This window comes from Carcharhinus amblyrhynchos, chromosome 21 (genome assembly GCF_965287045.1).
Source record: "Carcharhinus amblyrhynchos chromosome 21, sCarAmb.v2.hapA, whole genome shotgun sequence".
NCBI classification, from domain to species: Eukaryota; Metazoa; Chordata; class Chondrichthyes; order Carcharhiniformes; family Carcharhinidae; genus Carcharhinus; species Carcharhinus amblyrhynchos.
This window is the reverse complement of record NC_137344.1, coordinates 2,672,133-2,687,659: the sequence shown is the minus strand read 5'-3', so window position 1 is coordinate 2,687,659 and position 15,527 is coordinate 2,672,133. Positions and strand designations below refer to the sequence as shown.

Genomic DNA, 15,527 nt, shown 5'->3' with positions numbered 1-15,527 from the left:
ACCAAGAAAGTTAAGGATAGTTTAAAACCGAAAGAAGAACGCACTGGTCGGGAATCGGAGCAGGTGAGGGGTGGACAATGGAAAGGTCCATTGACCTTGGGTGGGATTTTACAGTTTCAGGATGAGCAAGGGCCATAAAATCCCACCCATAATGAGGCAAAAATTAGTGGTACACCAGAGGATTGGGAAATTTTACAAACCAACAAAAGATGACCAAAAATATAATAAAGAGGGAGAAGATAAACTATGAGGGTAAACTAGCAAATAAATAAAAATGGAAGTAAGAGCTTCTTTAAGAGCACAGAAGTGGCAGATAGAGTTTAATTCAGACAAATGGGAGGTGATGCATTTTGGAGGATCAAATTTAGGTGAAAATTGTAGTATAAATGACAAAACCCTTCAGAAAATTAACATACAGAGGGATCTGGCACGCAGGTCCACAGTTCCCTAAAAGTGGCAATACAGGTGGCCAAGGTGATTAAGAAGGCATATGCCATGCTTACCTTCATCAGCCGGGGCACTGAGTACAGGAGTTGGGAAATCATGTTGCAGCTATATAAAACCTCAGTTAGGCCACATTTGGAGTATTGCATGCAGTTCTGGTCACCCCACTACCAGAAGGACCTAGAAGCTTTTGAGAGTGTACAAAGAAGGTTCACCAGGATGTTGCCTGGTCTTGAGGGTGTTCACTATGTGGAGAGGTTGAATAAACTAGGATTGTTTTCACTGCAAAGACAGAGGCTGAGGGGAGACCTGATAAAGGTCTGCAAAGTTCTGAGAGGCATAGACAGGATGGATAGTCAGAGCTTTTTCCCAGGGTAGAAGTGTCAATTACAAGGGGCACAAGTTCAAGGTGAAAGTGGGACAGTTTAAGGGAGATGTATGAGGGAGGCTTTTCACACTTTCAGACAGGGTGGTGGAAGCAGGCACATTGGCAACATTTAAGAGGCATCTGGATGGGTACATGAATAGGGAGGGAATAGAAGGTTATGGTCTGAGTAAGGACAGAAGGTTTTTTAAAATTTAGTTAGGGCATCATATCAGCACATGTTTGGAGGGCCAAAGGGCCCATTCCTGTGCTGTATGTTTCTTTGTTCTTTGTTTTAAATGTATAAAAAGGAAGAGAGGCCAAAGTGAACATAGGCTCCTTAGAGAATGAGCCTGGGGAAATAGTAATGGGGGATCAGGAAATGGCAGAGGAGTTAAATAAAAACTTTGAGTCAGTCTTCACAGTGGACAATACTAATAACATCCTAAAAGTGCTAAACAATCAAGGGGCAAAAGGGGATGTGGAAATAAATACAATAACTATTGCTAGAGAAAATAGTACTAGGGAAACTGAAGGCGTAACAGGCTTACAAGTCCTCTGAACCTGATGGGTTACATCCCAGAATATTAAAGGAAGTAGCTACAGAGACAGTGGATGCACTGGTAATAATCTTCTAAAAATTCTTACATTCTGGAAGAGTCCCTTCTAAAAATTCTTACATTCTGGAAGAGTCCCAGAGGTCTGGGAAACTGCTGATGGATGACCCTTATTCAAAAAGGGAAGAATAGAAAAAACAGGTAACATATAGGTCAGTTAGCTTAACATCTGACTCTGGGAAAATGTTACAGTCCATTATAAAGGATGTAATAATAGAGCATTTAGAAATATATAATACAATCAAGCAGCATCAGCAAGGCTTCATGAAGGGAAATTATGCCTGATAAATTTATTAGAGTTCTTTGAGGAGGTAACAAGCAGGATAAATAAAGAGGAACTAGTAGATGTAATATATTTGGATTTCCAAAAAGCGTTTGATAAGGTGCCGCACCAAAGCTAAGAACTCATGGTGTTGGAGGCTGTATATTAGGATTGATAGAGGATTGGCTAACTAATAGAAGACAGAGAGTTGGGTTAAAAGGGGGATTTTCAGGATGGCAACCTGGAATGCAACAGGGATCAGAGCTGGGCCACAGTTAATTACAGTATATTTAATGACTTGGATGAGAGAATTGCATGTACTGTTGCAAAGTTTGCCAATGACACAAAAATAAGTTGAAAGGCAAATGGTGAGATTGACACAAAGAATCTACAGAGGGATATAGACAGGTTAAGTAGGCAAAAACTTGGTAGATGGAATATAATGCAGGGAAAATGTGGAGTTATGCACTTTGGTCGGAAGAATAAAGGAGCAGAATATTATTTAAATGGGAAAAGACTGCAGAAAGCTGCAGCACAGAGGGATTTGGGGTCCTTGTGCACAAATCATAAAAAGCTAGCAGGCAAATTCAGCAGGTGATTGGGAAGGCAAATAGAATCTTGACCTTTATTTCGAAGGGAATGGAGTACAAAAATAGGGAAGTCGTGCTAAAACTATACAAGCACTAGTTAGACCGCAAATGAAATACTATAAACAGTTTTGTTCTCCTTATCTAAGGAAGGATAAATTGGCATTGGAGGCAGTCCAGAGAAGGTTCATTAGGTTGATGCGGGGGTATGGAGGGATTTTCTTATGAGGAGAGGTTGAGTAGGGCCTGTTCTCATTGGAGCCTAGAAGAATGAGGCAACCTTATTGAGCCAAATAGGATTCTCAAGGGGATTGACAGGGTGGATGCTGACAGGAGGATGTTCTCCTGTGGGAGAGTCTAGGACCAGAGGGCATAATCTCAGAGTAAGGGGTCACCCATTTAAACAGAGATGAGAAGGGACTTTTTCTCAGAGGGTAGTGAATCTGTGGAATTCTTTACTGTAGAAGGCTGGAGAGCCTGGGTTATTAAGTTTGTTCAAGGCTGAGATAGACATATTTTTAATCCACAAGGAAATCAGAGGTTATGGGGATAAGGCAGGAAAGTGGAATTGAGGATTGTCATATCAAATCAGTCATGATCTCATTGAATGTTGGGACAGATACATTGGGCTGAATAGTCCAATTCTGCTCATTGGTCTTATAGTCACAACCAATCCTGACTCAAGTCTCGCCTAATGACCAAACAGATTGGGTTTCCTTGAAAGCCTTCGATCTCTCCGTGTCTCCCTCCCATTCTCTCTCTCTCTCTGTCTGTGCTTTGTTTCTCTATCCCTCTCTCAATCATTCTCCACCTCCTTCTGTCTGGTTCTGGATCTTTCTTTGTCTCCATTCCCTCTGGAGATGAGACCAACCAAAGCCTTATTGGATGAGTTAAGGGATTATAGCACCATTCAAAGAACAAAGAAAATTACAGCACAGGAACAGGCCCTTCGGCCCACCAAGCCTGCACCGATCATACTGCCCGTCTGAACTAAAACCCCCTACCCTTCCAGGGACCATATTCCTCTATTTCCATCCTATTCGTGTATTTGTCAAGTCGCTCCTTAAAAGTCACTATCGTATCTGCTTCCACTACCTCGCCGGCAGTGAGTTCAGTGGTTGAACTCAGGACCTGTCTGACTTGTGTGACTCACTTCCTCACAAGACAGCAAATTTAACTTCTAATTCTTTGTAGATGAAAAATAAGTTTTATAAAAAGCATACATTCCGAAAAATTAACTTCAAAATTCCATTCCTTTTCAGGGCACTATGTTGGACCATCTGTTCAAACCACTATAGTAACCTCTCTGTTAGAGAACAGCTCCCTGGGTCATTGTGCTGTCTCCAGCTCTGAGTACTCCTCCTCCAGCTCCCCCACAGACTCTGCATACCATGCTCCCAGTCCATGGGTGTGCTGTCTTCCCCACTCAGCCCCACACTATACTGCTACCACTCAGCCCCATGTTACACTGCCCCGACCCATCGGTACACTGCCCCCTTCCTGCTCCCCAACTCATTCCCTGAATCCACAAACTGAGATTGTAGGAAAAGTAGATTGGACAAAAGATGAAGAGGTTTCATGCAAGGCTAAGGTGAGTCACGTTCTAACCAGTGCCGTGTAAGAAAAATCTTCAGAGATAAGGAGTTGCTGATAAATGATCTGTGACAGCCATGAGTGGATTCTGGTCCTTACCAGTGAAAGTCTTGAATCATTCTGCTGCTTTTAACAACCTATTCATAATACTTGCTTTTCAATAGGACACACACATTTTCCATGGAGCTTTTCTTGCACAGAGCATGTTCCTCTTCCCCTTTCCCAGTTGCTGTTCAGCACACATCCCCTCTCTTTGAGAGAGTTTACTATGCCCACCCCAGTCTAACACCAGCATCCCCTCCTACCTGTCCTTGAGTGAAGTCAATGGTCACACATGATGAATGGCAGTGACATGTGTAGGGGCGATTTCCCCCAGCCTGCTGTGCTGCTGGGTGAGGGGATTTGAGTTTCTGGTGCCATCGGGGTGCGGAGCTGTATAATTTATTTAAATGCACATTTAAATCTGTTTTAGCTATCAGTAGCAAGCCAGGACTGAAATATCTAGGCCCCTTAGCCTCCGCGCCCACCGAGCCACCCCCCTCGCCTCCCCCCCCACCCCCCAACCCCGCCAGGAGTGGTTCACTCCCGTGGCGTTTACGATAGGGAAGTCCACTCTGCACTCGGATCGTGATCAGAGAGAGAAAGGCCAGCATTTGGAGCTGGGAATTGGGGTGGGGGGAGGGAAGGTCATCCTGCCAGCAGGGGGGATGTCGGGGCTGTAGGAGAGGGTGGAGTCAAGATTGCGGGTGGAGTTGTGGGAACTGCTAGTGGGGGGATGATTGGGAGATAGATGCTGTGGGGTGGGGAGGATGGCAGATCAAAGTGGGCTGGGGGCAGGGGAGTTGAGGCTGGCACAGACATGTTTGGGAGACCAGCGGTTGGGCCCTGATGGGGTCCCAGGGCTGGCCAACGATCGAGCTGGCCAGTGATCGGGATGCTGGCAGCGCGGGGCCAAAGCGTATGCACCAATCTCAGCGCTGACAGATCAGCACATGCGCAATGGCCCACTCAGCACTATGCTGTCGGCCTCTCCAGCAGGACCAGCGTTCCAAAAGCTTGTGATTCCAAACAAACCTGTTGGACTTTAACCTGGTGTTGTGAGACTTCTTACTATGCCCATGCCAGTCCAACGCCAGCATCTCTACATGATGTAGTGAGAAAAATACAGTAACATTTCACGCTATTGACACTGCATCGGAACTGTAGGCTTAACTTCCCTGCTCTTATACTCCATGTTAAAAAGGGAAAGCATTCCGTACACTTTCTTAACCACCCTTATCTATCTGTCCTGCTACCTTCAACCATCTGTGGACATCTTCTCCAAAGTTCTTCAGTCCCTCCAGGTTTCTCAGTATCCCATTATTTATTGTATATTCTCTTGCCCTATTTGCTCTCCTAAAACATTACCTCAGACTTTTGATGGCAGATGGGGATTAAAGATACAAGAGGTCCATCTGCCCATGTGAAAGGTGTCTCGTGGTGGTGGAGCTTGAAATGGAGATTCTACAGCTGTAAGAGACACAATAGAAAAGTAAACTCTTGCTTCCTGAAAGCCCTTCTCTTCCCTCAGTGCAGCTCACTCCAAGGTCCTCAGGAATCTATCGTGTGGTCCTGCTTCAACTGACACATCAGTGTGTCTTGATAACCTTTGTGGTCAGCCCCACTTTTATTCCATCAGCCACAAAGTACTTGCTTTGGAAACTGTACTTTATCCATCTTGACCACAGCGCTGAGCACTGATTGTTGGAATGTTCATGTTGATGCTGCCCCATTGCAGTGCAGTATTTTCAGTGATTGTCTGCAGTCCCACAGTACACTGACAAATTCCTTCCAGCTGCCGAATGCCATCAACACAGTCTCCATATTTCACAGGACATTGCTAAGAATATGCGCTATGCTAAACTGCAGCTCAGATGGAACCTGGATAACATTTTGGTTTGGATTTCTATGGGAACGGAGAGGGTCCCTGACTTAGCCAAAATGGTGTCAGAATCCTGATTCTAGAAGTCCTGCCACTGAATCCAACACCCTCTATTTTTGTGGGGGTGGTGGTCTTTTGGGAGAGGTTGAGTGCCCTTGGAGTTTTTGAAAATAGAAACAAATGAGCGTAAGAAGTGGATAAATTCATTGGAACTGACAAGCTGTCAAGAAATTTAAATCCCCATCCTTTAAATTTTAAAAACGCCTGTAGTTTAAAAAAATGCTGCTTTTTCGTCTGCCTGTTGCCATAAGCATGAGGTCAATATCATTGTAAGGGATCTGCTGTGTGACTGATTTCACAACCTATCTTGATTACAGTGGGGTACCTGTCAGTTCACTGTTTGATTGGTAGTTTCAAACACTTATGAAATCTATGATTTGGGACTGTGAATACAAACGCTTGTTTTTATAAGAGATTAAGTACTTGAATAAAATGTTTATTTTTTTTAAATGATTAAGTAATTGAAGGAAGTTAAATGTACTGAATATGTCTTTATCAATGAGAATGTTCTTTTAAAATCGTAAAGTCCATCAATAGACACTTAGATATTTAGCCGTCCTCCTGAGGCATGTCCATCTTGGATGCTAGGTACACTGGTATTGAGGATGTAAAGGCAATCAGTATCTGTATTTCATCGGCTGACATGAGATGGCACTATTTTGGTTTGGGACTGTAAAGGGGTATAGGGATGGGGTCAGGAGTTGGCATAGGGGGTATGAGGGACATGGAGGCTCAGTGGGAAAAAAGATGGCATGAGTTGCCCTGGATGGGGCAAGGGGAGTGTATGATGGGGTGTGAGGGGGGAGGGCTAGAGGGACTTCCCTGTGTTAAACTTCTTCTTATGGTTCCAGAGCAGTGAGTTGGGCTTTTCACTGAGCCAATCTGACTACACCCAACAGCCTCTGCAACTGCCTCTGCAGTGTCTTGAGAGAAGGCAAGTCCTTTTCCCATAAAAACTCCACAACCCCCAGAATGGAAATGGGAATGTCTGGGCCATTCCTGGATTTGCAGAGTCAGAAACTTTCCTGAGTGTGTGTACTCAAGAGCAAGAACTCAGCCCTTTGATTTCAAACATTCTTAAAAAGTCAACCAAAGGCCAAGCTTGCTCCCTGTACGTGAGCTTCCACATCAATTCCTATATCATCAGGTAATTCTGTTCCAAGATAACGGATCTCCATGTACACATTCAAGTTAGCTGCCAATATTCAATTCTCTAACATGTGGCTTCCCCGGTGCTTGTTGATGATCTTAGACAGACTCATATTAAGCCCATAAATGAGAGAATTCATTGTTCAGTATCATACAGATTTAACAAAGCACAATCCACTGAGTTCCTTTTGTTTCTCTGCTAATTCCCAGTACACAATAAGGACATCAGAAATGGAACAGGAGTGTGCCATTTGACCCTTCGGACCTGTGCAGCCACTCCACAACAGCACAACTGATCATCTGTCTCGTTCCATCTTTCTATACGCTCTCTATATTCCTCGATGAGGGAGGTTTATGGGGCAGTGGGTAGCATTCCCACCTCTGAGCCAGAAACTCCAGGTTTATATCCCACCCCAGAACTGGTAGCCATAGAATATTCATAACGTGGCCAAACATTTTAGTTATCATCCTGCAGATCCTTCTGACCCACAGACAGCAGGCACTGCACTAAGAGCAGGAAGGTCTCCTGGTTGGGCTGGACAAACTAGTAGCTACATTGCAACAGCCTTCCCAGCCTGCCCACATGCAGGCTCTTGCCAGGTACCCCATGACAAGTGTCCTCCTTATTCAAGAGACTGCTAGTGAGGAAGAAATAGTCTTCATTCTCCTGGTTCCTATCTATTGATATCAGTATTGAATGTATTCAACAACTGAGCATCCGTAGTCCTCTGGAATAGAGAATTTCAAAGTTTCACAACCCTTTGAATAAAGAAATTTCTCCTTATCCCAGGCCTAAATGATCGACCCCTTATTCTGTGTCTATGACCTTGTGTTCTAGATTTCCCAACCAGGGTAAATGTTTTCTCAGTATCTGCTCTGACAGGCCCTTTAAGAATTTTCTTTGATTCACTTCTCGGGAGGAAGGGCTAATCTACTCAATCCCTCTCATAGGACAATCACCTCTTCGCAGCAACCCTGTAATGAATCTTCTTCTCGGGCATGTATGTCCTGTCATATGTGAGGAGACTATAGATAGTGTTCCATCAGCCTCACCATTGTCCTGTATCATTCTTGAAGGATGGTGTACACCAAATGTAAAGCTGTATAACTACATGGTGCAGTGGAGGTCTCTTTCCTCTATGCTAAGCCTTTAGATCGTTCTTGGTGTGGCTTCATAGAGAAGTTTATGAATTCCTCAAGGTGAATGTTCTGTGAGCTTTAAAAGGCCTTTAACACTCCTTCCATGAACAGTGTTCTTATCAAGGCCGCCAATCCCAAATGTTCCCTGCTCTGTGGTACTGAGTTCTGTTGGTAATAGGGCACAAACTGAGAGGGCCAACTCTCAAATTCACTGTAGGAAATGACAACCACAAACTTTAGGGAAATCCACAGACCCACATTTGCCTGGGCAGTGTTTAATTCTGAGCGCATCGTGTTATTTGTAGAAAGAATGCAGCTGCCAGGCTGAGAATTAAGCATCTATTATTAGATCCCTACTTGTGTTAAACGTACCTCTGTGGAGTTAAATTGCCTCAGTGTGGAAAGTACTCCTTAAAAATTCAATGGTACTTTATACCTGTGTTCACGTTTCTGGAGATAATTACTCTGGGACTGTTTTAATTGAAGTTTGTTGATTGAATCAGATGAATCTTGTGTGTTGAGACAGTTTACAAACCTAAACATTCAATGCTGTATCACTTCTTCAAGTTGAGTGGCCAAAAGAAGTCTCTGACATATGTAGAGGGGTTGAGATCACTGTGTCCTGCATCTGTGACTCTATTAAATCTGCAAAGAATTAGCATTCACAAGCACTCCTAATGTTAAAGAAATCTCTGAGCACATCTCAGGAGAGCAAGGTGGTTGTTGGTGAAGTGAGATTGTTCAGGGGTGGGAGGGGAGGGGGCTACTGAATTTGTTTTGCAGCAGCCCCCCCAGGAGGAGGAGTCAGAGGGTGCAACGTTAAGGAGACATTTAGAGAGAGAGCTCCAGGGGAAAAGAGTGCAACAGAATTTTGGATGGGGTGAGAAACCTGCAATAATCTGTGGACTGTGGGATGGGGAGATTGATGCAACACAGTATCCATAGGCACTTGACAGGTGCTTCATCGGACAGAACATGACTCTGAGCCTCATAAAGAGATCTTAGGTGACTAAATACTTGTTCAGAGAGATAGTCCTTGAGGAGCATCTTATAGCAGGAAGGAGGCAGAGAGGTTTAAGGACGGAATTGCAGAGTTTAAGCAGTGGAAGGCACAGATGGCAATGGTGAAGAGATTAAAATTGAGGCTGCCAGAATTGGAGGAGTTTCCAAGGGTATAAAGTTGGATGAGATTACAGAGAAGGATCAGTGAGGCCATGCATAACTCCATTGAAATAACAGATGAAATATATTTATACTGCTCGGTAAAGTGTTCATTTGTTATTATCAGTGTTACATCTTTGGTCCTTTTTTGCTTTGAGATGTTGTTCATTATCTTAAACTCCAGTGGACATTACTGGATAGATTTTCCAGTTCCAGTTTGCGGGAATTGTTGCGGGTGGACAGAAAATTTGATGGACCATATAAAGTGGACCCTCTTAACAGAGTATCTTCCCCAGGCCCTCTCCCCTGTCTTATCCCCATAACCTCACACATTTCCCATGGCCAATTTACACATCTTGGGATACTAAGGGGCAATTTAGCATAACCAATCCACCTAACCTGCGCATCTTTGGAGCACGGGAGGAAACCGGAACACCCAGAGGAAACCCATGCAGACACGGAGAGAATGTGCAAACTCCACACAGACAGTGACCCGAGGCTGAAATTAAACCCAGGTCCCTGGCGCTGTGAGGCATTATGCTTCCTTGGGCAGGAATTTCCGGCTTCAGGGAGAGTATGACCTGGAAAATCCTGTCCTATATATTGACCCTTCAAATTGAAGCTCCATCTCTTGCTCCAAAAGAGAAAATGTTGGAATATCTCAGCAGGCCTGGCAGCATCTGTAAGGAGAGAAAAGAGCTGACGTTTCGAGTCCAGATGAGCCTTCGTCAAAGTTTTTCCCTCCTTACAGATGCTACTAGACCTGCTGAGATTTTCCAGTATTTTCTCTGTTGGTTTCACGTTCCAGCTTCTGCAGTAATTTGCTTTTCTCCACCTCTTGCTCGTTTTTCTCTAACTCAGGTAACGCTGGGCACTGCTACGGCCTCCAGTACCCAACACCCTGGTCTTAGCTGCAGTGGCATCGCCGCAAAATTGTGCCAAATCTGTCCTCATTCGGCTGCCATACTTTATTCAAGCTGATGCTTCTGAAAGTAATTACACTGAGCAAGCTGCCTATCACTTGTCGAAAACAGCTGGCCAGGCTTCACATGTTTCAGTTATACATCATTAAGGATTTTTCTTCTTCTCCATGTTTCCCCACCACCTCCCCACCCCCCAATCCCCTTTCTCTTTTGCAGATTTTAGCCAAAGCCTTAAAAGAATGTTATGAGGAATCAAGTGCCACAGGCCAGCCATTGGCTCTGAAAGTCTTTGTGGCAGGCAGAAATCGCCTGGAGAATGATGGTGCAGTTGCATTAGCAGAAGCCTTCAGGGTACGTAAGCTTTCTAATCCCCTATGTGGCAGTGTGTGAAAGATTGTTCAGAATTAAATAATCTCTCCATGATGTTTCACAGAAATTGTAGACATTCCCTGATTTGTTTTATATATATATATTAATGAGATGCTGTCGAATATAACTCTCTTGATTGTGATGAAGCTGCAGAAACAGCTGGCCTGAATTTATTTTTGCATTCTTCTCACTGAAAACTTCCCTCTTCCTCGTTTGCAGTCGATACATGAATTCTCTGCCCGTCCTTCTGTTTTTCTTGGGTTCTGTGTAATGTTGCTGGCAAAGAGACTTCTGGTCAGAGAGGTCAACCTGAGCAGAGGTGCTATTTGTCTTCCCCAATCAGAAACAGAAAGCCTCTCCTCTTGTGAATAAATCAGAGCAACAATCTCCCATGCATGTTATTTTTTATTCCTTTAAGGGATGTGTGTGAGTTGCTGGTTAGGGCAGCATTTATTGCCCATCCCTAATTTCTCTTGAGAAGGCGATGGCAAGGCACCTTCTCGAATGACTGTCTTTCTTGGTCTTTTCAGAGGGCAGTTAAGAGTAAGGCACATTACTGTGTGTCTGGAGTCACAACAGGCCAGAGCAAGTAAGGATGGGAGATTCCCTTTGCTAAAGGTTATTACTGAGCGAAATGGGCTTTTAAGAACATAAGAACATAACAAATAGGAGCAGGAGTAGGCCAACTAGCCCTTTGAGCCTGCCCCGCCATTCAATAAGATCATTTACAACAATTCATAGTCACAATTACTGATACTAGCCTCATATTCCAAATGTATTTAATTTAAAATCCCCATTTGCTGTTTTAGTTCAAACTCAAATCACTGGATCTTCAACATCGACCTTTAGCTTACCAATCCAGTTGTACTGCTGTAATACTCCTGTACCCCATTTATACTGTGAGTATTTGGAGCAGCTGACACCCAAAACAGCAGCTTGCAATTTCACCACTGGGAAGATCACAGAGACAGCAGAGGTCCTGGAGCAGTGCAGTGCTGATGACACTCACCAGAGGAGTGATTGAAGAACTACAATTTCAGGGGCCCTTTGGAGATGTTCAGAGAACATTTGAAGGAAGTGTTTACAGGGCCGGCCTGAGGCAGCAGACAGCTGTTCCACTCAGAGGCATCACCATGTTCAAACACAGTGCAGCCGCATTCAGCTACATTCAAAATGTCCACCTGAGAAAATCCTGCGCTTTGATATCTAACAAGACATTTCATAAAGCCCTGAGCAGATAATGTGGGAGGGAATTGGCACCAGATAGGCTCTGTTATAGGCTAAGGAAACAGGTAACCCTTCTGTCTTCCTCACCCACTTCTTCCGCACGCAACCCACACACACCCCCTCCCCTTCTAACTGACCCACGCCCGCTCCCCTTCCAACCCAGCTACACCCTCCCCTCCCCACTCCACCCACTCCCTCCCCACCCAACCCAACCCACCAACAACCCCTCCCCTCCCCTCCCCACCCACTCATACCCCCCACCCCACCCAACCAACCCCCACCCCCTACCCCTCACCAACACCCCCTCCCCACCCAACCCACCAGCACCCTGCCTCACCATTTCATCCAATACAGCCTCTGATTGTTCTTTAAATTACTTGAGGTGGGGGAGATGGCTGGGGAGAGCGGGGATGGGGGGGGGGGAATGGGGGGGAGGGGGATTCCTCTCCTGAATTTGGAGACAAATTTGTCAAAGAGGAGGATTTTCCTCATTTGGGTGAACCTCCACAGACTAAAATGGAATCAACAAGACAGATTCAGAGATTCAGCAAGAGCTGGCAAACACTGTGTGTGGTACGATGGCGCAGTGGTTAACACTGCTGCCTCACCGCGCCAGGGACCCAGGTTCAATTCCTGGCTTGGGTCACTGTCTGTGTGGAGTTTGCACATTTTCCCCCTGTCTCCGTGGGGTTCCTCCGGGTGCTCCGGTTTCCTCCAACATGCTGGTTAGGCGGATTGACCCAAACAGGCACCAGAGTGTGGCGACGAAGGGAATTTCACAGTAACTTAATTGCAGCATTAATGTAAGCCTTACTTGTGACTAATAAATTAATTTTAACTTTTATCATCCATCTTCAGCGTGGGCTAAATTAACCAGCTAGTTCCATTATTACAAAGGGCAAAGTGTTAGCTTCAACATGAAGTGCCTGTCACTTCTGCATGTGGAGTTTGACATTATTCTAAAGGATGCAGAGACTCAAACTCATGTAAGGTTGCTCTCAGGTTTCCTAAGTACGTATTATACCCTAAGACTTTCAATTCTGCATTTGGGATATCACTCCTTTGAAGCAGACCCTGGGAGCTTAGCTAAGCAGGCTGTCGTCTCAAGAAACAGTGCTGGCTTACACTGACAGAGGTGTTTTCATCTAAATCCTCGTCAGCTCTGTTGCCAGTGATCAGTTTCATTATAAACGACTAAGACAAATGAATGTTATTATCTGCATTCATTTTATCACCTTCACTGAAAATAGGTAGCTTGTTGGCTCATTTCCAAATAACTGGAATCTTTGCTTTATTTAATGAGGCCGACTAATTCAATGGATGGTGGAGTTAACGGAGAAGAATTTCCTAAAGAGCTACATGGAGCATTACATAAATGAAGGATGGTGAGCCATGCCGGGAGGTATTAAGAGGGGTTGACCTCAAGTTCGATCAAAGAGGAAAGTCTTACGGAGAGTTATAGAAAGGCAGAGGGATTCCTGTAGCAAATCCCAGAATGTGGGGCTGAGATCTCTTCAAGATTGTCAGCATTTTGTAGTCTTCTTCCCTACTTGTTTTGGCATGCTCAATTATATAGTCCACCCATCCGGAATTATTGCTTTTGAGCGCCTTATGTCCATCAATATCTCCATGTGAGTGATTGGAATGCTTTTTGAGTTCTGTTGCAGAACCTCTGATGGGTCCCATGCTATTCAAATGTTCATGATGTGGATGTGCCGGCGTTGGACTGGGGTAAACACAGTAAAAAGTCTGACAACACCAGGTTTTAGTCCAACCGATTTATTTGATAGTAAACGCACAAGCTTTCGGGTTAGTCCCTACCCGAAAGCTTGTGCGTTTACTATCAAATAAATCAGTTGGACTAAAACCTGGTGTTGTCAGACTTTTTACTGTATTCAAGTGTTCTCCAGTGAATTCTCCCAGAAAGTTATCATTCAATATGCTAACAATTTTTAGTTTAATCCAGCTTTAACTCCATTTTCATTCTCAAGAGATTATTGTGCTGCACTGATCACCCACTTCCTGCTATGATTCTAAAGAAGAATTTATTGCTATTTGCTAGATTTCAGTAGCAACGTTCAGAGCGAACTCCTCCTTTACCCCTCTGACTGTCATTATAAAAATATATATTGAAGGGCCCTGTCCCTCTCCAGTGGTTCCCTTGCTTCCTCTATAGACTTACTTAGTGCTTTTCATATAGCCTTGGAGCCACATTCCTGCAAACTACCTTTAATCCAGCCCTTATTATGTATTTATCTTGCATGTTCAGTAATATGATCGTAAAGGTAATCCATTCATTTTCAGCTGAAGTTTTCTTAAGTACAAAGGGTACAAGTAAGAAGGGTGTCATTAACCAAATAAACTTGCTCTATCATTTTTGCTAGCCAAGGTAAATCAAGTTTCTAATTCTCAATTCCTTACATTTTCTACATATTCCTCGATATCCATAGAATTTATCCTTCTTTTAATCTCCTTGACGAACTTATTTCATCACCTCCCTTCTCAACCAGTACATTGCACATCCTCACATGTGAAGCAGGGGTGACACAGTGGTTAGCACTGCTGCCTCACAGCTTCAGGGATCCAAGTTTGGAGTTTGCACATTCTCCCTGTGTCTGTGTGGGTTTCCTCTGGGTGCTCCAGTTTCCTCCCACAGTCCAAAAGACATGCTAGTTAGGTGCATTGGCCATTCTAAATTTTCTCTCAGTCTACCCAAACAGGCACCGGAATGTGGCGACTTGGGGATTTTCACAGTAACTTCATTGCAGTGTTAATGTAAGCCTACTTGTAATGTTAATAAATAAGCTTTAAACATTTAATCTAAGAAGATTGAACCCTTGCTTTTGGGTCACCACTTGAATTTGTGAGTTAGATTTCAGTGCCTCATGTACTTACAAACAGAACAGAGGAACACAATTCCTTCTGTACATCTATCAGCAGTCCCTTTGCATGTTCAGATCATTCTTCCGTCAGCAATTCTGACAGTGAAAGGTAATGCCTCACACATTGTTGTGTTAGACTGTATCTGCCGTCAGGCTGCCCACTAAATTACTTCTTGTTTATTTGCAACTTCCTCTCCTACGCAGTCATTCCCTCGCAGATCTTATTTTCGTTTTTATCGTGCATCCGAGGCCTCATTACTGGAACTGATATAATACTCATATATTATCCTGCAGCAATATTTCCACAGAGCTGGTGAATACTATTCAAAGTAATTCACTGTGTACAAACTATTGGATATTCTCTGGAGATGTAACATGATGCAATATAAATGCAAGTTAGCTTTGCTTTCCAGCATGAAATACTGCGTGGGACTTAAGAACAAGAACCTGGCTGATTATTTGTCCAAATTAGCCCAGGACACTGTTTGCACTCTGACTACTGCTTTGACTGAGATCAGCGTGGATTGACACTGGTGTACATATACCTCAGTACTGTATCCCATCAAAGCAAAGGAGATATACCCCAGTACAGTACTCCATAAGAGCAAAGGAATCTCACACTGCCACATCGATTGCTAAATTTCTGACTGGAGAATGACACAATTAAACGTTCTGATTTAAACTACATAATTACATCGTTAAACACACTGCCCTAAACAACTGCACTGTGTCAGCTTTCTCTAACTGAGTAGCACTCTCAACTCTGAGTCAGACGGTTGTGAGTTCCAGTCCCACTTCAGAGAATTCAACACGTACTGTAATCTAAAC

At 44.0% G+C, this 15,527-nt stretch overlaps 1 protein-coding gene across 1 annotated transcript in view; it reads left to right on the top strand.

The window, feature by feature from the left end:
• LOC145356556 (ran GTPase-activating protein 1-like) overlaps nucleotides 1-15,527 on the top strand; it is a 389,212-nt gene that overhangs the window by 310,091 nt on the left and 63,594 nt on the right. Inside the window, exon 5 of the mRNA XM_080209327.1 lies at nucleotides 10,438-10,572. Within this exon, the coding sequence (XP_080065453.1) occupies nucleotides 10,438-10,572 (135 nt within the window). The remainder of the gene's footprint in view (nucleotides 1-10,437; nucleotides 10,573-15,527) is intronic.